Source organism: Acanthaster planci, linkage group LG12 (assembly GCF_054643075.1).
Source record: "Acanthaster planci isolate LZ-2023a linkage group LG12, COTS_SCS, whole genome shotgun sequence".
Taxonomy (NCBI): Eukaryota; Metazoa; Echinodermata; class Asteroidea; order Valvatida; family Acanthasteridae; genus Acanthaster; species Acanthaster planci.
The window spans coordinates 1,260,672-1,283,297 of record NC_141788.1 but is presented as its reverse complement, the minus strand read 5'-3'; the positions used below and the strand labels follow the sequence as shown (position 1 = coordinate 1,283,297).

The following is a 22,626-nucleotide window of genomic DNA, read 5'->3' as shown; positions in this document are numbered from 1 at the left end:
TTTAACATATGTCAGAAATGAACAAATTCAGACACCTAATTATAGGAAGAGCCATTTGGGTCATTTGGTAAATTTTGGGTCCACAGTGTGGCGTTTTTCTGTCCCTGTTTACCTATGACATGTACCATCTGACATATTTGACAAGGGATGTACATGTATCACTGAAATTGATTTCAAAGTATTTTTATTTTTTGGCAGATAATTTGCAGTACTTATTTGATCTTGGAATTAAACAATGACATCTAAACATTAAAAAGTCATATGACAGAAGTAGCAGGGAAAACAATTGGACCCCAAATTCATAGAATGATCCATTTGCATAGCAACCATGTACAAGACTACACTGCATTCTGTGTTTTGACAGTGGTGAATCTTCCTTCGTTCTAATCTCCTAGATGCCTTTTCCTTAATGCAGATAAATTGTATCCTTGAAATAAGAGCTTAATGAATCTCAGATGTGTTGTATGTGACATAATGATTTTGTAAATATAATGCATGTAGGCCCCTAGGTTTACATTGTAGGGTAATGTGTCCCAGGGCAGTCTTATCAATGTGACCTCAAAAATTTATTCCCTTGAGCCCTACAATGTGCATGTACATGTATGTTTCAGCAGTTGCTAAAATTCAGGGACGCTACCACCGTACCGGTATAAAAAATCATGAAAGTGAAATTGACAAGCCAAAGTCATCTGAAATCAGAGGATTCAGCCCAGTTACAATGTGCAGGTAGTATGAAAGTTAGAATTGGAACTCTGTAAAATGAAACAGTAAGCTTGACCAGATCCGAGGTCCTCATCAAATCACAAGTACACTGAACGTGTATCCGGTACACACATGTACATGTAAGTTTGATGCCTCCAAAAGAGTCTTTATTGCTCAATTTACATGCATACACTGGTATATGTATTTCCTGGTCAACCTAAGACAAGGATGGATTACAGACCAAGTGTTGTTTTGACATCTGCTAAATTTTTGGCAGTTTTACGTTACACAAGTGGATTGCGTACATGTATGGAACTACATGTACATGAGTGTGAGATTACAGTATATGTAGGTACGTGTATGTGTGGGTGTGTGTGTAATAAACATGTAACTTACATGTAATTCCTGGAACTAAATTTCCCTGGCACAAATCCATCCTTGGAAATAGTTCATAGAACTTGTTTGCACAAAATGCAAGTGGAACGAAGCGGATTGAAAATGCAGTTAAAATGTCACTGTGATGCATTTTTAGGAGGTACCGTAGCCTTTTCCGATCTCTGCAAGCTTTTGTTTACATGTAAGGGAGAGAATCAGGCTTGTGCGATCAAAGCACGGCAATTGGAGACACCCTGTAGTGTCACGGCATAATAACCCACTGCAGTACAGCCGATATAGTGAAGTATAGAACATGCTTTAATTTGGGCTCGCCAAGTAACAAACCACTATACTGCCTTACATGTACATATGTATATGTCGTTTGCATGTCGTACATCATGCGGCAGTTGTCACTGGTTTGTTTGGTCGAAACAGACCTGGTTCATGTACATACATGTATAAAACACTGATTTGTTATCTCTGTAAAATCTATCAAGGTACATGTACCTCAAATCATCTGATACTTTCCTGCTTGTCATCCCACATACTCATAACTCATGGGGAGATCGTTCATTCGCTCATGCTGGCCCTTTTCTTTGGAATAAATTCCCTATTGATATTTGCAATTTATCACTCTTAGAATTTAAAGTAGCCTTGAAAACATTGTTGTTTCCTGGTTAAACAGTCTAGACCTGTGGTAAATGTTTTTTCATGTACAGTGCTTATACCTTTTTACACAAGTGTTTTAGTGACTTTCAAAATGTTAGGACCTTTTTCAGCATCTGTCATAATGTATTTGATGCATACATGTGTATTTTGTTTCGTAAAAGTGTTTTGCGATGCTCGGATTTGGTGCATTATACATGTGTAAATTTTCATTATTATTATGACACGTATGTACATGTACATGGACCTGTACGTCCTTGTATGCAGTTAGTCTGGGCGCACCACACAAAGCATGTTGTACTGTGTGCGGCTGGCCATGTACATGTCTGTTACTGGCATAGGAGTTTGGATTTACAGGTGATAGGCCTTGAGTAGGCTATTGATTAGAGATTTTTTATTATGGTCGAGACAAGCCCAAAACTTTAGTGCAGGATGTACAGTGTTTGTCTAATGTCACATTACGTACAGGAAATGTGTCCTTTTTCCCTACAGATTATGATGTACTAGTTTAGATAAGGGATTTTAAAAATAGTCCCATCTTTTAAATCCCTGAAATAGTTTCTGACTGAATGAAATTTTGCAAAGCTCAAAATGAAAAGTGCCGGTTCTCTCATTTCACAAACTTTTGTTTGAGAATTCCTTTAAAGACATTGATGATGATGTACGTGTTCATGGACCTCACCGTCAGTGAACCAACTCCAATCGGAACTTGATATGAACAAAAACCAATAAGCACAGTCGAAACATGTTTATGTTTCTGGTCACCAAAACACGCCCCTGTGCACGTAAAACATGCGCGTTGTGTGAGGATTTGAAGTGTCACCTGCTCCATTATTTGCTTGAGATGTTAATTTCATCGACTTCACCCCAGGCTCGCGGTCCCTCATCGATTACTTGAAAGATCCAGATGAGGTGAAACGGTTTCTGACCAACGACCTCCACCTGTCACCGGAAGTCACCCAAGCGATACTGAACTCCAATGTCAGCGCTCAGGAGGTGAGAGGAGTAAACACATGGGAGCTGAGTAGGGGAAGGGGAGAGCCAGGAGAAGGGAGGGAGGGTGACGGGATGTTCAACGTCGGTATCTACCCATGTTTACAGAATGTACAAAATGTACTTGGTTTCACAAAATCCTGATTTGGATGCACTGCCAAGGTTAATACATTTCACCGTTTTTTGGGGTTTTGGATTGTTCAGCAATTAACGGAGAGTTTGGAGATTGTTTTCTTTATTGTTTCTCATACCAGTGGTGCACAATTACTAACACAAAATGCCTACCAGAGTTCTCTGAGTTTTGTCAATACCGAATTTGTCAGTTGCAGCAAAATCAGAAAATGTTCACCTGTATACATGTATGTAAACTGTTTATTTTTCCTTTCATCTCGAAATCAACCAATGCAGTTGGTTGCCCTGATGAATGCTGACACCTTTCAGAGTGCGTCTTGTGACGAGGACAGGCTCAGACAGTTGTTTGACGTGACCAATGAGACCACGTTACATGAGATGCGGCAAGAACTGTGCAACCTGACCTCAGCCGACTTTGCCAGTGTCACCCAGGTCCTTGCCAAGCAGCTTGACCTGAACAAGCTGCTCCCCTTGGTAGGAAAGACTCCGTCCTGTGGTTTAACTCAGAGACTCAGTTGGACCCTTAGTGTCACTTTGTACCTGTTATCAGTGTCAAAGCAAATTGGAAAGTTATCATTTATGGCATTCAGGTACGTTTGCAGTGCCCATTTGCAGAAGTTGAACACAGTTCAGTCCTGTCGTATTGGGCAGTGAAGGGTCCATTGAGTCAGCTTTGTTTGAAATTCGCCCCTGTGCCAAGTAAGACCAAGCTTTCGGGGCCGTGGTGTGAAATTCCTGGATGTGTGTTAGTGCTGAAAATGAAAAGGTTGATTGCAGGGCCATTTTTTATGAGCAGGGGCCATATCACAGTTCTCCCTCAAATCAAAATGGGAAACAGAAAACCTAGTGTTTTCATTCATTTGAGGCACTTTGCCAAAAGTCAAATATTGGTCGGTGAGTCCACCCATGATAAGTTTTCTGTCTGTTCATTTATACCCTTTTGATAGATTTCTGGCGGTGACACCTTTCCAAGTGGTCTCTTTGGCCTAGATGGCTTGAAGGCATTCGGCGATGCACTGCAGCAGACCTCAGGTGAAGATATCATACTTGAATTCCCTCTTTCACATTATCCACTGCTTGCTCTGTCAAAATACGGAGTAGGTCTTAGGGTTTTGGCTTCTAGTTAATATCCTCTTTGGAATAATCCAGGTTTCGGATGGCAAAATCATTAAGAATTTGGACGTGATGACTTTATGAGTTCGTTGTAGAACTTGTCTAACATGCCTGATCGAATTGATCAACCCTGCATCTCAATTTATCGGGAGCTTTTGCAATTTGCCATAATTACGCACTATGAAGTTAATGAATCAGATATTCGTTGAATATGGTCAGTCAAAAAATCTAATAGGATTAATGTTATGAATGTCGTGCTGTTAACCAGTAGTGTGAATTCTGTTTACTTACCTCTGTGGAGATTTTATCTGGTTCAACCTTCTGGGTCAGCTACTCCTTGAGTTTTCACCAGTAGATGTCATCCGTTCATCAATTGATTTTCATGACTATTTGCAGGGTTTCCTCTGTCGTACAATCTGCTGACCAACGAGACTGAGTTGATTGTGTACTTGGAGACACAGTTGGGTTTGTCCGAGGCAGACGCCAAACTAGTTGCAGGCTCAATCAACAATCCACAACTGGTATGTATGCAGCTGAAAGCAAAGTTGGGGGGCGGAGACCACGAAATCCATTAAGGACTCTCTCGGGGAGAGGCATTGCCTTCTTTTCTTAAGGAAAATATAGGAGTGCGATAACTAGTCCTTGACCTTTGGCCTTTGACCTTGCAGCTGTTGCTTTTACTGACTGGGCACAACATGCGTAACACCGTCTGCAACACCACCCTCTTGGAGAACTATGTCACGACAACAGACCCTGCCCAGCTGGAAGACCTAAGCGAGACCTTGTGCAACTTGACGGACACCGACCTGGACAAATTGTCTCAAGAGATCCAGAAGCTGATTGACTTTCCTGCACTCTGGAACTCTGTAAGTTGGTATTAATGAAAAACCAAAGTTGCTACCCCATAAGTAAAGTCCAGAGAGACCGTGTTATCACTTTATAAAGGGATTCCTTTGCTTAACAAAAACTTGTTCCACACTGATTGGTTTATAACGTCAAAAAGGAAATCTGACCTTGACGTCCAAAAACAATTTCGGTTAGCTTCAGGAAGCACTTCATCAGTAATTGCGATCATTCTTGTATAAATATGCTCTCACTTTCGTTTTCTTTCAAGTTGAATGGTACCGATTTGGAGGATTGGTACAAGGAAATTCTACAAGAAATGATAGACATTGGACGTGAGGTAATGCATTAATGTGTACAGTGAGAAATCTTACTGAATGAATCTGTTATCTTAAAGGTCCCAAATGGTTTATTACCAAGTCTACATGTTTTGGATTGTACCTGACCTCATTCCCAGCTGTCTCTCTTCAGTTCTGTACTCGTTAGCTGCAAATCGTATGCTGCATCGTACCTCAGGCGTATTTATTCACTATAAACTTGAAAAGTCCTAAATCCTCCTACAGTTGGAAGATTTTGGCCTGTTAGGTTTAAAGAGGGGAAGTTTGCATGAATAAATTCTGCAAATCGGTATTTTGCTGATGAACCTTGAGCTTTCTTGATCCTTCAAAATCTACAAGGGGGTTTGGCAGGCGTGGTGAAACATTTAGGAAGCTACATGTAGATTCTTATTACTATCACTTCACATGAGGCTTCATGCTCCTTGACAGGTTAAAGAGCTATAAAGGTGTCATTGGTTTCCTACACATCAGCAAACATTCCTAAGACTCTTAAAAATACCTCGGAAGGTGTGGTTCAACTTAGTGTTCACCATGTTGCCCACCCCTATTTATAAAACTGTGATAATACCCAGAACCTGTTTTTCTTTGTGCATGATTAAGCTTCTAAACCCTCATTAAATCTCACCATTTTCAGGTCGCCGAGCTGGACAGCTTTAAAGAACTCCTTAGTGACATTGACTCCATCATGAACAACAACGACACCAACCAGCTGATTTGCGGCAGCGTGGGCGGCATCAAGAACTTCACCGATTTGGGCAGAACTGGGGGTAGCTTCAATGGCTTCGACAAGCTGTCGAGCTCGCCAGGTCTAAGTCGAACGACATCATCGCGGTCACCAGAGAAAGACAAAGACAAAAATGACACACTTGCCCTGAGAGGTAAGTAGAGCCAAGATCATTTACTCTGGTCGCACATCCCGAATAATTGACCTAGCATTCTGTTATTGACAGTTGGGTATTTTGAAAATGGTTCGCTCCAAAACAGAGCATCTCTCTCCATTGGCGAAAAGACGGACTGATTTCAAGAAAAATTTCACTGAACAAATTTGAGGATTTAGTATACAGAGTTCTCTGTTTCAGAAAATAACAAGATTAAAAATAACAAAGGAATGCCTGTGTTCCCATTCACATGAATAGACTGTGACTTGGCTGACTAAAACCTCTATGACTTATGACAGACGTGAAGAATGTGCGAGGACTTAATAACTGTAGACCTTTATCACAATGCTGCCATTTTTGTCTTGCCCCTGTGTACCAAATGGCAAAAGTAATGCCAAGTCAAATATTGATAAAAGGAAACAGACTATCTTTTCCTCCAGCCTCAGTTTGGCTACTTTGCTTTTAATTTCAAACACAAGATGGCTGCCCTCTATAGAGCCCTATAGAATCAGTTCTTGATCAGGCGTGTTGCTTCTTGAAAGCTTTAGTCTCTTTGTAAGCAATTCTTTCTCAACATCAGGTTGGTCATGTCTTGTTTAACAGAGGACTGTGAATGGGTGCAGCAGATTGAATCTTCCAAGATTGGACAGCTGGCTTGGAAGACTATGAAGCCGATGATTCAAGGTTACATCTTGTACACCCCTGATACCATGGCAACCAAACGCATCATGAAGGAGGTAGAGTAATAGATTTGGGCTCCTTAGAGCCAATAAAGGTTATTTTTTTAAGGGTGGGGAGGAATGGATCTGAGCCTTGGATATCAATAGTGTGAATGATGATAAGACAGAGAGGCCAGATTTGATAGTTAGAAACAATTGCTACCGTTATTGCAGGAGTTGTATTGCCGTAGCTGTTGTTGTTGGAGCGGAGGTCGCAGTTTTTGATACTGCCTGTCCTACACCTGTCGTTACATCCTATGTCGACATTTGTCCAGTGTTGGCATTATCTTTTTTGGGGGGGCGGGCTGCCACTACTGCATAACTGGCAGTGGTTCTGATCTTGTTATTGTCACAGTTGGCTTTGCTGCTGTTATCACTCAAACCATACTGTTTTTGTTCCAAGCATTGTGAAACTGAGGCTGTATCGCAGTGGGGCACTTGTAGTGAAACTGCTGATGTGGTTGAATTAGAAGAAATTTAGAGTGTAGGTCTTTTCTATAAAGTTGACTGTCATCGGTAACATCCTCATTTTCTGTTCTGTGATTGATTTTACAGGCTACTCAACCACTGACTTCACTGGCCTTGTTTAAAACCCTAGCAGCCAAGTGGTTAGATTACTCCCCGACGCTGCGCAAGTACGTTGAGGACAGTGCTGCCTTTGAATTGGCCAATGTAAGTGTAGACGGTGAAGATTATGATACCACTTTGAGAAAGATAGGAGTCTATACTGGTAGAGGAAAGACTGGTCGGCTTGGCGTGGACCATGTAGGCAAACTGGAGAAAGCACTGTGGATCTATAGATGGATTTACATGGCTGCCATCTCGCAGGTCGGTGATTTTGTTCCACAGGGTATGCACAAAGGAGGTTTCCCTGTGGAAAAAAAGAACTGCCCTGCAAGATGGCTACTGCGCAAAGCCTCTATAGCAGCCAAGGTGAACAAAAGAACTACCCTGCAAGATGGCAACTGCGCAAAGCCTCTGTAGCAGCCAGGGTGAACAAAAGAATTGCCCTGCTAGATGGCTACTGCGCAAAGCCTCTATAGCAGCCTAGGTGAGCAAAAGAACTGCCCTGCAAGATGGCTACTGCGCAAAGCCTCTATAGCAGCCAGGGTGAATTCCGAGTTTTACTATTTAATGTACGTTGCATCAGAAAGTTTCTAATCAGTGTGTAAGTGAGCATCAACACAGCAGCTGGCAACCCAGGCTTCTTGTACGTTTTAATATCTGCAGCTAGTTTTTGAGGTAGAAAGAAAGATGTTTTTTGTTGTTGCATTACCCAGGAGTTCAGTCAGAACCCAGAACTGGTGAGGCAGTTGGAAGATCGGTTGCATAGCAACGGGACGGCAGACGTGGTCCTGCTGCAGAAAGTGTTAGAGGACGCTCGCAACAAGAGCATGGAGAGTAGTAACTTCACCCAGAGTCTCCTGGATGCCATCGATGCCTTGGACAAGTTTGCCAACACCACCATGGAAATCCTCAAGGTTAGGCCCTAGATGACAACAAGGAATACAGTTTTTCTCAGCTCCACTATTTTACAAGGCACTGATTTACTGAATGTGCATATGTATTTGAGTTTGGGAATAAGTATTCCAGTCACACGCTGGTTCAGAATGCAGTGTGGTAGTCAAGACCATCACAAGACCATCACAAGACCAGTCACAAGACTAGACACAAGACCAGTCACAAGACCATCACAAGACCATCACAAGACCAGTCACAAGACCAGTCACAAGACCAGACACAAGACCAGTCACAAGACCAGACACAAGACCAGACACAAGACCAGTCACAAGACCAGTCACAAGACCAGTCACAAGACCAGACACAAGACCAGTCACAAGACCAGACACAAGACCAGACACAAGACCAGACACAAGATCAGACACAAGACCAGACACAAGACCATCACAAGACCAGTCACAAGACCAGTCACAAGACCAGACAATAGACCAGTCACAAGACCAGACACAAGACCAGACACAAGTAACAGGGTGAACAATGACAAAGGAATGCTTTTGTTGCAGTTCATTTGAATAGCTTGTGACAGGAAGTCTGACTAAAGGTCTTGTGAAGGTCTTAAGTGGTCTCGACTACAACACTGTCAGAATGCAATCCGCAGAGTTGCAAACAACCATAACAAGTAGTTGGAAAGTTCTAGTCATTGGTGGTTTAGTCACATCATAGATTTAAACCAGCAGGCTTGTTAAAGTCTCAATATAATAATTCATTGTTCAAAGACTAATGCTTGGACATCGTTGCTCTGTACCAATGGAATATCTTGGTTGATTGCATGCTGAATTTTCTATCTGCCATAGCGTGTGCCATGCGATCTGTACTTCATAGAAAAGTCGTAGACAAAGAGATAACCTTTTCCATGTGACTTCCCATTGCAGTGTGTGAATCTAAACAAAACGATAGGCTTCAGCACTGAGGAGGAATTCCTAGCCTCTGCCAAGGAACTGCAGGGAGAGGACCTCTTCTGGGGAGGTAGGTAGGATGAGAGCTCAAGTCATATTTGAAAACCCTCACTTCCCTGTATTTTGATGTGAATCTTTAATATCGTGAGGCATCAAGGCTTGAAAAAAGTGTCAGCAAGAACTGATGTAAGGTTTCTTGCTTACACATTCCTCGGGCCAAATTGTATTCGCCTTGAGCAGAAGCACCCCCTCATCGGTTAAACAGAGCCAGGTTGGTCAGGAATGTTCATTTGCTGGTGGCGATGCGATCGTAAGGAATGCAGGTCATAGTTGTTTGTGAAGCAGCGAAGTGCAGTTCAGACCAAAGGAGCCTCTGTTGCCAAGAAAATTGCGCCCTCTCTTGGTCCAGCTGGGGGCTCATATTGCTGTAGCACAAATGCAATAGCAAGATGAATGTATACTTTGACAGTAGATGCTGCACATGGTAGCTGAGAAGGAATATTTATGAGCCTGACGAGCAGGGGTCATACTGATGCAGCTCCTTGAGTGATTAAAGTTTTGGCCTTTCATGGGAAATGATGCACAAGTTTTGTTCAAATAAGTCTGGGGCATTTTTGTTACAACTTTTGGGTGAATGAAGATGTTAATCTAAATTTCGGTCATCTATTTTAACTAGCTGCGGTGTTTGAAGGTTTCAACAGTTCAGCCGATAACGACACGATCCCAAACTACGTATCATACCAGTTGCGGATGGACAGCAGAATGGTTCGAGCCACCGACAAATACAAGAAATAGTAAGTATAGAGGCTTTGCGTGGTAGCCATCTTGCAGGGCAGTTGTTTTGTTCAACAGGGAAACTTCCTTTGTGCATACCTTGTGACACAAAAGCACTGGATTGCAAGATAGCAGCCATGCAGACCCTCCATTAAACAAAAATGGTTATTTGAAATTTTCAAATGTGAATCATATTTCCAAGCACTGTAGAACTTGTACATGCAACTGTATGGTCTGAACATGAAGGGGGGGTTGCATGAAAATGTAATCTTCAGCAATTTTATGTAAAATGCAAAAACTCCTGCCAACTGCTTGCTGGCTACAGTGACCTGAAACGCACGAATCAAAATGCTAGAAGGTCTGACGTTTCAATCCAAGCAGAATCTGTCTCAACAAAACAAAGTCCTTTGAGAAAAATTTTACTACACATTTACACTTACACATTTACATTCAACTTCCAAACTCCCCACGTAGATCAAGTTTGCTTACCGTTTGAGTCGCAGTTTTGTTGTTAAGTCTGATTTTGGGAAAATGGGATACAGATTTGAAATTTGTACTTACTCATCTCACTTTTGCTTATCGTTCTTTAGTTTTTGGAAACCAGGCCCAATGAGTAGCATCTACCGATATGGGGAGTACATCAGAGGAGGGTTTATCTTCCTTCAAGACATGTTTGACCAAGGCATCATCAAAGCCTCTCTCAGGACCAAAGACGCTGGGGCTGGAGCCTATGTTCAGGAGTTTCCTTACCCCTGCTACATCAGCGACTTGTGAGTGGAGAGTCATTTTCATTCATATTGCTATTTATGACACCTTAGTTTTTTGTGGTGTTGGTTTTGGCCTCGTGCTTTTGAGATTCTGTCGTAGTATGAGTTCATTTTCCTGTGTAAATATTCTGGTTGACTCCATTAAGCCTTACCCTCCTCAATCCTTCACCTGTTGGAGGACTGAGGAGTGTTAGGGTTAATGTGGTTGGGACATTACAGTTCTTCAAATTATTCCAGGGGTCAGAGATAAAGCCATAGATAGGGAAACAGCCGATGTTTGAGTATGTGGCAGTAGTCTGGTCATTGATGTAAACTTCTGGTTAGGCATTCATCGTGTTTAGGGGACAAGTTCTTTTGTTAGGCAAATTTGAACCGAGTTGTGGGGACATTTCTGAGTCCCCACAACATTTTCGGACCCAACAAAATATATTGATTGTATATACCCACAACTACGGTGCGGTAGTACCTGGGTTGAAGTGTTATTTATACATTGTACCTACAGGTCTGCTTGTGTGAATAGTGAAATGTGTTTACAGCTCTCTCGGTTGTGAATAAGTTCTGTCTGAGGCCAAACTTGCTGCACTGTACAATCCTGAAACTAAAATCTAACCAGGGATTGGCTGGTTTGAGGAAGTGAGAGCCCTGCCAGTTTTTCTTTACACAAAGCCTGATGCCCCTTGGAAGTTGAATTACAGAGAGTGTGCAGTCAAATTCTTCAGAAGGTTCAGGCAAGTTTCGAACAGAAATGACCAGGTGTTAGAGTGAGGGTATTTGCCAAACCGGCTGTTAGATGGGCTGGTTTTAACCATATTCCTTGGGATGCCTCTTTCATTCAGGTTTGTACAGACCTTGGGCGCCATCTTGCCACTTCTCATGATCATCGCCTGGCTGTTCTCCGTGGCCATGATCATCAAGGGCATCGTCCTGGAGAAGGAGCTTCGTCTCAAGGAAGTGATGAAGGTGATGGGCATGGGCAACGCCGTGCACTGGGTGGCCTGGTTCATCAACAGCTTTGTGGTCATGTTCATCAGTAGCTGTCTGCTGGTCCTGATTCTCAAGGTATGAGGTCTGTTGGTTTGTCCATCTGTCTGTTTTGTTTATGCCAGCATACCCACTGCCGATCGTACTTTGTGGCCTACTTAGGAGCATCAAGCAAGGATGCATAGTGTGTGCTCGCAGACGCTGGAGATTTTATGTGGTCAGTTTTCAACCAAATGTGCACAACCTTGAATTAGTTTATTTTAGATCAGTCCCGAGTATGGTACATAACAGAAATGGCCAGCTGTGCTCTTCTCAGATCTTGCCATGATATGTGGTGCCAAAATGTCTGGTCCTCAACAATTACTTCTATTCAGGCAGGTCTGTGATATAGATTCCCTTTTAAAGGGAAAGTAAACCTTGAGGCTTATTCAGTAACTAGGTTTGTCCCCTTTCCTCTGCCAGGTTGGCAAGATTACGATCCAAGCCGACGCCTCAGTGGTTCTCCTGATGCTCGTCTCCTTCAGTGTCTCCACCATTGCTCTCTGTTTCCTCGTTAGTACCTTCTTCTCCAAGGCCAATCTGTCAGCCGCCTGTGGAGCTGTCTTCTTCTTTCTCTCCTATGTGCCCTATAGCATGGTGTACTCGTGGGATGAATACATCCCAGGCTGGGCTAAACTATTCATGGTAAGGCGAGAAGACAATCAATCTCTTCCTTTGCGGTACCTTAACCTGTGCCTTGTCACACTACTGATAATTAATTGATAGTACGCTGTGCATTTACTCAAGCTGTTTGATACATGTATTAATGCAAGAAGGGGATATGTTTTCCACGTATTAGCTTACGGTCTAGAGCTACCAAGAAGCAAATGTAGTTATAGCACAGAGTTGCTGGGGATTATTAAGCCCTGGTACCCAGGATGATATATTTTGTGCATAGGTTACCGGGTGAAATCACCTGTTGATCAGATTTCTGATCAAAATTTGTCGAAGATGAACTCCGAAGAACAAAGCAGTTTATAAGGTTAAAGTGCTTACATACGTGTCGTTTTAAAATATTTCAGGCTAGCCAGTTATCAGGCATAAGTCCAAGCCTTTGTTTTATTTCAGTGTCTGTCCAACACCATCGCTTTTGGTTATGGCAGCCAGTACATCGCCCTCTTTGAGATCCAGGGGTCAGGGTTAACCTGGGGCAATCTCGGGGTAAGCCCAGCCTCGGCGGGCGAGCAGTTGACACCGCAACAAGTCATCACCATGATGTGGTTTGATGCCTTCCTCTACATGGTGCTGACGTGGTACATCGAGGCAGTGTTTCCAGGTACGAAACAGGGGTCGAAACAACACTTGAAGGCAGGCCATTGGGGCAGCAGCTTGTGCCAACTTTCCGTGGGTGTCAATTTTCGTCGAGGGGTCAAACCGTACTCGTTTTTGGGTCTTGGAAGTTTGTGTGAAGTTGCGATGTTTGATTAATGTGCTGTTGTGTTGTGTGGGATTACATTGACAATGATAATGAATGACAGTGACACCGATGATGAACCAGGGCTGTCGTGTTCTTCTCTAAGTCCACCCAGCATGCAAAAGTAAAACACGATATTAAACCTAAAAAGAAGACGCTGAGAGAGTATTCAGTTTGATGATAGGTGCAGGTGGGAATTCAAGTAATAATCGGGAGACACTGACTTGAACTCCTTGGTAAATTTCCCACTGGCTATCCAAACACATAAACCTTTCTGCTCATTGAAAGGACACAACACAGTCATGGTCCTTACAAACTAATGTAGGAACCAGAATTAAAAGCCATTACTGCCATGGCACCACGCTTGTGGTCACGTGGTTCATGTATGTTGGTGGTTGAACTTGCCAAAATGTGTAAGCCCTAAGTGTAAAAACACGCCATGCACGTTGTGCCTCCTGCTATAATGCTATCTCCTGAGATCAGTCTGTAGACTCGGTTTAGTTTGGGGCTCGGACTGGTGTGGTCTTTTCACCTTTGGTGTCTGTCTCTCTTCCTGTAGGTGCCTACGGCATGCCTCGCCGATGGTACTTCCCGTTCCAACGATCCTACTGGTGTGGTTCCGACACCGTGGAAACTCAAGATGCTGATTTGCTGCAGACAACATCAAGCAATGGCATTCCAACAGGTACCAGACTATTCAATAAAAGATCACATTGCCTTATTTGACTTGAGTTATCATCAGTGATGTTGGTAAATGTTCTCAAGTTGGTCAACCAGTCTTAATAGGTCATCATAAGTCAGTGTCCTTGGAATGGTCCATCATCATTGCCAGGCCCCTGTCTGGTTTTAGTACCACTGCTCTATCACACTTTTATTCCCCTATTCTCAAAGAATTATTTTGATTGTCAAAACCTAAACTGAAACTGTCGTTACTTGAAATTCTCTTCCAACCTTGCAGAGGATACCGACTTTGAGCGAGAACCGACACACCTGAAACTTGGTGTCTCCATCAAGAACTTGTACAAAATCTACCGAATTGGCAAGAAACTGGCTGTCAATGACCTCAGCTTCAACTTCTACGAGGGCCAGATCACCTCCTTCCTTGGCCATAATGGGGCTGGCAAGACCACCACCATGTAAGTGATACCTGCTGTACCCCTGGAGCAGACGGCAGTCGTAACATTGGAAGACAGTATCAGTCACTAATTCCAACTCTCCCAAACCTTTGAAACTTTATTGTTTTGGGACAATTTTGCAGGGTTGAGAAGCATTGATCCCAGTCCATATTTCTTAAGATTGGCATTGAAATCTCTTCTAAGTTGTAGGGTATATCGTTGATTTTTGCTAGAACCCACTTGGAAAACTTAGTACCATCCGTCTTTCTTTAGTCAGTGAGGGTGCACTTCAGCTCAGCGCGGATAATTCCACCAATTCTACTAGATAAGACTCTTTTTCTTGTAACTTCTGCATGGTTTGGGATCCACCAACTTAGACTGTTAAGCCTCGAATCTAGTAACTATTGTCTGAATGTATTCAAGAAAAGTTTGTGAGATTGGTATTCCTGTGCAACCTGTTCTCTTTAACATCAGGTCTATCTTGACGGGGCTGTTCCCTCCCACGGCTGGTACGGCGTTCATCTACGGCAAAGACATACTGACGGACATCACCAGGATTCGCAAGAGTCTTGGGATGTGTCCCCAACACAACGTGCTCTTTGACTAGTGAGTGTCTCATTGCTGCGGTAAAATACGGCCGCAGGAAACGTCATCGTGGAAAACCTACAAAACAGAACGAGAGGAGTGGATTGACTCCTTTCAGAAGACTTTAGTCCTGGTTTTGTGATTGAATAAGAGAACAACCAGTTGAGGTGTTGTGTTTGAGTAACACGTTTTCTTTATCTTGGGTTGAAGTATTTTAACCACTCTTTTTTTTTTTATTGACAGCCTGACTGTGGAGGAGCACCTGTGGTTTTATGCGAGGGTGAAAGGAGCAACCAATGATGAGATTGCCGTGGAAATGGAGGAGATGTTAAAGCATCTCAACTTGCCTCATAAGAGGAAGGAGTTGACTGCCAATCTCTCCGGTAAGATTAGCAGTCTGACAGCCCTAAGCCTCGGAGCAAATTTGTAAACTGTTTTTGTTTTTTGATGTTTGGCTCAGAGTGAAGTGAGTCTCAGCTCCATAGAAAGAGCACAGCTAGATTGATGTTGTCATCTTGGTACACAGAGCCTCATCAAACATACCACAATCTTCAATCTCTTGCAGAGCACTTTGCTCAAAGACATATCCCTGGATCAGAACTCCCAGTCTGTAGATCTTTCCATGAGCGTTAAATTTCCTATTCACTCAAGAGATCAGAAAATGTTCTATGATAACCCATTTTACCAGAGGGTTTTTGTTTGTGGACAACATCTGGGGATAGACCAAGTTCTTCTTCGACAGTTTTCTAGAAAAATGTATTTATTTTTTTAGGTGGCATGAAGCGCAAACTCTCCATTGCCATGGCGTTTGTGGCTGGATCCAAGACGGTCATCTTGGACGAGCCAACGGCTGGAGTTGACCCCTACGCTAGGCGGGAGATCTGGGATCTGCTCAGCAAGTACAAGGAAGGTAGGAAATGGCATTATAGTTGTTGAAATGATTTTGAATGGTTATTAAAAAAAATCATGAAAATTACATAAGAGATGTCTGCAGCATTGTGGTTGATTCCCTCACAAGTCTCTGCAAACCGAGTCATCAAGTCATAATTTATTCGAGTGAAATGTGACAAAGGCATACCTTTGTTGTTTATCCTTTTGTAATACTGTGACTGGCATTGTGAAAGGACTTGTGACTAGCTTGACTATAACAGTGGTCAACAGAAATCTCGTGGTGGTGGTTCAAGGGTTGTGTCCATCTCTCTGGCAGGTCGGACCATCATCATGTCCACCCATCACATGGATGAGGCGGACGTCCTCGGTGACCGCATCGCGATCATCTCCTCTGGTCAGCTCCGCTGCTCTGGCTCGTCTCTTTTCCTCAAGAGCCGCTTTGGAGTCGGCTACTACCTGGTCCTCAACAAGCGTCTGCCCGGCGATGACCTCATGGTTCCGCCACAGATGACCGACCCGATGTTGTACAATGCGGGGCTCCAAAATGGAGGCTTTGGTCCCATGGTCGGCCCGGATCTGGTTGCCGGGGCGATGACAAATCTACCCAGCGATGAGAAGAAGGAGATGGATTTGGATCTAGTCGAGCCTTCGCAGGTTGGAGAAACTGAAATGCAGATGCGAATGCCAAGGCACTCAAACTGTGATGCTGAATTATATATTTCTCATACGTATCTCAGGCTAAAATTCTCCAGCACTTACTATGTTAGATTTGCACGTTTGTAAGAATTGAATTTACTTTTTTTTTCTCAGATGAAAGTAGCTCTGGAGTCGACTGATGATGATTTGAGGCACAAGAAGGACAAGCCACCCATTGATATACCAGGTAATTCCAAAGGTCACTGACTTCAAGCTGGGTACCTGATGGAGGGGCATTTTAGGAGGTACATGTAGTCCTGCATAATGCGCACTGTGCCCATGGTGTGCATGGATTGTACTCTGAAGTGTGCTGAATTTGCTCTGCTCTCAACGTTACAGATTCTCATGCTTGTTTAGTAGACTTAATATTGCAGTTATTCATCCCAAGACTAAAATGCTGAATGATTATGCTCTGTCCTCGTGTCAAAATCTCCAGAAGATTCAGTGACTAAAACTTTGATGGATAAATCTGGGGGGTGTATGAAAATGTTTCTATTCCGGTCATCCTGGCTTATTGAGGAAAGAGTTGAACAGTTGATCCATCTTTCGAAATAATCACTCATGAAGGCAAGTGACAAACTTATTATCATCGAAAGATGTTGAAAATAGTTGGAGCAAACTTTTTTGAACTTTTCCTTTGCCAGACTGTGGCTCTTGCAAGGAATCTGTGGTGACCAGCTTTGTTCAGAGCTACGTTCCCGGCGCAGTGCTCTGCGAGAATCTCGGCAAGGAATTGTCCTACATCCTCCCTGCCGGAGCCACTCACTACAATGCCCTGGAATCACTCTTCCAGGAGCTAGAGATCTACAAGGAACGCCTCTTCATCAGTGACTTTGGCATCTCTGACACCTCTTTGGAAGAGGTTGGTTACTGTTTCACTTACGTGTAATTGCAATTGGTTCACATTTATATATCGTGACAAGCGAATCTTAAGGCTCAACTATAACAATCATGTCCTTTGTCACTGTAAACCAACTGTAAATAATGAAACTACTGGTGATAACTTGGAAGAAATACTTCCAACATGTTGACATTACCACTTGGTATTCTCATTCTGCATATGCTCACAAGTAACATTGACTCTCAGCGGAGTGCGCCACCAAGTGTTTGAATCAGAGAAGTGATTGTTGAGCTTCATGTTAGACCTACTGCATACATTTACCAGTCCTTCACTGTTCATTATACAAGTACATCTGGAAGGCCAGTATATGATACACAACGGCGTAAGCTTGGGGCAGATGAAATAAAGGCAGTGTAGTGTCCTCAAAGTAAATTCTGTCCTCTCCACTTAAAAGAAAATAATGGACCTGTATACATCTCTCCCATCTGACACCCTTCTCCAGGTTTTCCTGTCTGTCACCGATGACACAGGTATCTTCTATGAGGCTGAAACCTTCCAGTCCTCTGACAACGGCCTGCTGCCACGGCCGTTCATGGGGCGTGGCAGCCTTAGGAGGCGGAGCTATGAACTCCCGGCAAGGAGCAACAGTATCAGGGAGCAACGCAGCCGTAAGCGGTCGACAGCCGACAATGTGGCTTTGGTTGATGTGGATGGTAGGTTCAAGTGAACTCAATCCGTTTGACTAGAGCATTTTTACAGTCAAAGGATTCATACCTTCTTCTGAAGTGTTATCTTTCTGCCGTACTGATGGCCAGTTCAGTTCTGTCTTCAGTTCTGAAATCTAGAGCAGTTGAGAATTATCAAATATTGTATTTGAAAGACGTGAACTTAACGTCATGTAAATACCAATTCACTATATTTGCGTCTCAGTGTTTGTTTCTTTGAACATGGACCCAGCTGTTGGCTTGTTTATTAAAGCATGTAGCTGAGTTATTGTTCTTGTTTCATTGTGGGCCAACCTGGCTGAAAAAGTGTTTTTACCATCTTCTAACAGAGCTTGACGATGCCCATCAAGAGCTTGAAGAAGACATTCACAGTTTACACAGCATCAACCTCGACGCTGACGGCACAGATGGAAATGAGCCTGCCAGCAATAAGGAAGACAATCAAGTAAGCCAAGAGCCCAGCCAGAACCGTGGTCAGAACCCTGATCAGAACCCGGGTCATCAGCCAGTCCAGCAACCCCTCCACCCAAGGGTCAAACGCCAGCTCAGTCGGCAGTTGAGCCGACGCCTGATGAGACAGGCGAGCCGTGAAGCCGCTATGAACCAGCAAGCCAACGGTAAGTCTTACCTGTAATCATCCCATTTTCGTTGACCGTCTGACTGTTCATCAGTTTGGCTGTCTGAGTCCTCTGATTTCATTTTGTGTTTTCAGTTGCAAGTGTTCAAACCAAACTCGTCCAGCATGTCGTCACATCTCACTGTGTCAGCCTTGTGGTTATCATTCTAGTTCCCTGGAATTCTGTTTGATTGCTGGGAATTTTTGTCACTGCTTTTGTCTTTATGTTTTCTGTAAACTCAGTGTTAGTAATTTATTTTGAATATCGGCAAACCAGCAGTGTTTGTATTTGCCGTCCAGCTTTTTTCCAAGTTCAGTGATAATTATTACCATCTAATCAATTCATAGTTGCAGTTCCTTTTATAATTCCGTGAGGTCTGGAAGTAATTCAATATTTTTTTAGATTGACTCAGAATTGGTCCATTTTTATAATATGTATCAATGTCTGTGTTCTGTTTTCATATTTCTGAGACATTACCCTCACTTGTTGAAGTATTTTTCCAGAATTTCACTCATGTTCGTTCTTTTCCAATAACCATCACATTACCTTTCAGATGTGGACGTGGTAGAGTCCCCCTCATTGTACACACGCGTCCAGTCATTATTACATCCGAGATTCCGTGCCGTACCCACTGAAGGTATTGGTCTGCCAATGTCCTTCCCTCGGCCTTGGTTGTCATTCATGTAGATGACCGCAGTAATTCCTGCCATTCTCAGGTCCTGCATGTTCTTGGTGCCATGGTTCAGAGTGTGTGACCTGCACAATGACAATGTGTCAGATGACAGTGTCCTTGCTTTTTGACTTTGCATGTCATTTTAGTCAAAATGTGTTGAGTTCTTAGAAAACGAAATTCTAAAGAAATGCGTCACTGAAGTTGAAATGTTTGTGTGAAAAGGAAGCTGAAAAACTGAGCGGTTTTGTGGGCGTTCGATCTAGGTAATCCATTCACATTTCTTGTAGTGGTCCCTCGAATACAGATCACATTCATCCCATCTGCACTATCAAAAGTCTCAGGTGTTCCGCATCATTATGTTTGCCAACATATCTGGACACTTCCTTTAAAATTCATCAAAGGAGGGCGGGATCGTCCAGTTCTTTGTAGTTTTACTGTCGATGTGCTTGCCTTCTCGCCTTCAGAACATGTCCCAGTACATGCCGGGCCTGAAGATGCGCTGTATTTTGTATACTCTTGATTTCCTCTCAAGAGAAAAAAACATAACTGTCGTACATTGTGGCAGTCCTCATTGTGTGTCTCTGTACTTAGTCCTTAATGTGAGCTGAGGAAATATTCCACCTCTTCTCAAAAATCTTGTCCGTGCTATTTCCTAACAAGCTTGTCCAAATGATACAAATACAGCGCAAGTACTAAATCCAGTCTTCAGCAAACCGATGTCTTCCTAAAATATTCAAGCTAAACAACACTGCCTTTCTGTCAAGTGAGCAAAGAAAAGACTCAAACTTTTGAAGCTTTGACGATCCTGCCCTCAACCTCTTCCTGTGCCGTTCCAATTTCTATTTCTTCAGAATGTGATCATCTAGTCAAAGTTCTGTGTCGCAGGTTTTGCTCGGTAGTGGGAGTCTGGCATGAACCCTTTGGAATGATTCGCGTAGAACACAGTATGAAATCACAGCTGACATCGCGTAATTTGATTCAAAGGAGTGCAGATTCCAACACACACCTCTACGTGAACATCCTCCGAATATTGCAGATTCACAAAGCCGCAATTTTAGATATTTGAGCATTGTACAAGTGCATTTCACACACAATTCAAGATCTCACAAAATCTGAGTGTACATTTACGTCTGCATACATTTAGCATGTGTACATAAAACTTGTGAGTTTATGGGTGCTGGGTTTGAAGGTGTAGAACGTTCCATGGATCTTCTCAGGGACTTTGTCAAAATGGCTTCTTGTTAGATGAATAAGAAAAGTTGTCAGAGACTGTCGGTTGTGAATCCTGCTGTGCTCTACATGTTGTACTGACATTTCAGCTTCATGAATAATGCATGAATGGTGGGCTCTACACTCCTTTGAAAGAAAATGTTTGGTTGCTCATCAAGTGCTACTTTTTGTTGGTTTTGTTTGAGAGTCATTTCTGTATACTTATCTTCCAGCTTTAATCAAATTGTTGGATATTCTGGTGCTTGTAGAAGAATTGTTTTGCTAAGATGATTTTAGATGTGTTTCTTATAAAGACATTTTATTATCAATGCATGTTAGTAGTCACGCAGTGATGATGGATAGTGAAGGAAATTTACATTAATTCTATGTAATTCCATCTGTGTAACCTTTGCAACATGGTGGGCACTCTTGTATGCATTCAATTTTCTGGTGATGTTGAAATGTGGTTTACCCATGTGGACTGTGAAATAAGAAAAGCCTAAACACACCTTAAAAAATGATGGCGAAGAGATGCTCAGTTTAACAGTTTAGAGGAAAGCTCACTTTTTAAAATCCCAAGTCAGGACGCATTAATGTTGACAATTTTTTTCATCTATAAATTTTTCTCAACACAGCAGGATTCTTGAAGCAGACATAAATCGATTGAGAAGGAAATATCTTTTTATTGATAACATGTCAATTCAAACTTCCGTCTTGTTGTTTTTAGTCTCCATCTCTGATGTTCGGACACCGGACGCTGAGAGTTGCAGGGTTCATGCTGCTGACTTGTCTGGTCATGAGGTACATGGGATCAACCTGATCCGAAGACAGTTCTATGCACTCCTGGTCAAGAGGTTCCATCACTTCCGACGGAGCAAGAAAGGTTTCTTTGCTCAGGTCAGTTAGAAAAACAGAAGCTGTGATTGAACGTTCTGGCCGTAGCTGGCAATAACATGCGTGCATATGGAAGCCCGTAGGTAGTGGTTACAACCAAGATCCAGAGACTTGTGGGTGTTACTACCAACAGTGGTTTTGCTGATGCTTCCTTCATTCTGTGCAACCTTGTAAAATGAGGTTGTACTTGTTGCTATGCATCTTAGCAGTTTGTCTTTCCGTCCATTCTGATTTCTCAAGTTCATTTTATGTGCACAAATGCCTCTATGTGCTCGGCTGGTTCCCACCTCCCTCATACAATAGATACCAGCCAATAAAGTAAGGACCAGGAACTGGTCTGTACATCCGTTGGTGGGAATGCTTGACTTGACCCCAATTGGTCTTCATCAAGAAACTGTCCTGATTCACTGCTCCTGCTCTGATACTGTATCTCTGGTGAAGATGCAGACTACAGGTTTACTCGTGGCATTTATCTACTCTTGAGGCTCTCCAAGAAAGATTTGCATCTCTAAACTTCTACAGCTGCAGGTTATCTTTTGCAAGTTAAGTCTGTCTACTTGACGCCCAAGATTTTCTGAACTCAGAAAATTAGGAAGAGAAAATGGATATTAAAACTTTATAGGAAGTTGGGAGATGCTTTCTCAAACCTTGAATTATGAATTCTGGATTTTTTTTTCTTTTTCTCCAGGTTATTTTGCCTGTTGTCTTCGTCTGCGTTGCCATGCTCTTCACTGTCCTCATGCCGCCCAAGACCGACACCAAGAAGCTCCCGCTGCTGCCCTGGCTGACCGGTACCCCAAACTATGTCTTCTACAGCAATGACAACCCCGGTGACAAGCTGTCCACTGGAATGGAGGCTAGCATAACCCTGGACGAGCCTGGTATAGGGACCCGGTGCATGGCCGAGGACCCATTTACAGAAGAGTGAGTACAAATGGAATCAATTGGTTTCAAACGGTGTATCTAACTTCTTCTTGGCATTAGTTGCTCAGATTTTAGATTAAATGTTGTGCAGTGATTGGGGAGTTGAGTATCGGGCCAGCTTCAACACAAGTCAGAATGTCTCACAATATGTAGGGGATTTGTGATATCCGTCCCACCATTCTGATTACCCATCTTGCTTGAGATTTTCAGTGTCTGATACACTTCAAGTTGAGAGAACATATCTTGATCAACTTTGAAGCGGAATTTGTCTGAATATGAGCAAAAATAGTATTTTGGTATTTGAT

General features: G+C 42.8%; 1 protein-coding gene across 2 annotated transcripts in view; it reads left to right on the top strand.

Annotated features, from left to right (window-relative positions):
• Positions 1–22,626, top strand: part of LOC110982808 (phospholipid-transporting ATPase ABCA1-like) — a 45,647-nt gene that overhangs the window by 9,461 nt on the left and 13,560 nt on the right. Inside the window, exons 5-33 of one of the 2 annotated variants that reach the window (XM_022241490.2) lie at positions 2,615–2,739; positions 3,145–3,342; positions 3,816–3,900; positions 4,378–4,502; positions 4,650–4,847; positions 5,096–5,164; positions 5,797–6,040; positions 6,644–6,777; positions 7,315–7,431; positions 8,040–8,240; positions 9,153–9,246; positions 9,853–9,970; positions 10,541–10,720; positions 11,554–11,776; positions 12,161–12,382; positions 12,806–13,013; positions 13,711–13,836; positions 14,110–14,287; positions 14,741–14,872; positions 15,095–15,234; positions 15,624–15,761; positions 16,059–16,396; positions 16,553–16,625; positions 17,083–17,300; positions 17,782–17,992; positions 18,334–18,621; positions 19,175–19,258; positions 21,231–21,400; positions 22,086–22,321. In XM_022241490.2, coding sequence (XP_022097182.2) covers positions 2,615–2,739; positions 3,145–3,342; positions 3,816–3,900; positions 4,378–4,502; positions 4,650–4,847; positions 5,096–5,164; positions 5,797–6,040; positions 6,644–6,777; positions 7,315–7,431; positions 8,040–8,240; positions 9,153–9,246; positions 9,853–9,970; positions 10,541–10,720; positions 11,554–11,776; positions 12,161–12,382; positions 12,806–13,013; positions 13,711–13,836; positions 14,110–14,287; positions 14,741–14,872; positions 15,095–15,234; positions 15,624–15,761; positions 16,059–16,396; positions 16,553–16,625; positions 17,083–17,300; positions 17,782–17,992; positions 18,334–18,621; positions 19,175–19,258; positions 21,231–21,400; positions 22,086–22,321 — 4,873 coding nt within the window. The remainder of the gene's footprint in view (positions 1–2,614; positions 2,740–3,144; positions 3,343–3,815; positions 3,901–4,377; positions 4,503–4,649; positions 4,848–5,095; positions 5,165–5,796; positions 6,041–6,643; positions 6,778–7,314; positions 7,432–8,039; positions 8,241–9,152; positions 9,247–9,852; positions 9,971–10,540; positions 10,721–11,553; positions 11,777–12,160; positions 12,383–12,805; positions 13,014–13,710; positions 13,837–14,109; positions 14,288–14,740; positions 14,873–15,094; positions 15,235–15,623; positions 15,762–16,058; positions 16,397–16,552; positions 16,626–17,082; positions 17,301–17,781; positions 17,993–18,333; positions 18,622–19,174; positions 19,259–21,230; positions 21,401–22,085; positions 22,322–22,626) is intronic. The other variant, XM_022241491.2, reaches the window with a different exon arrangement.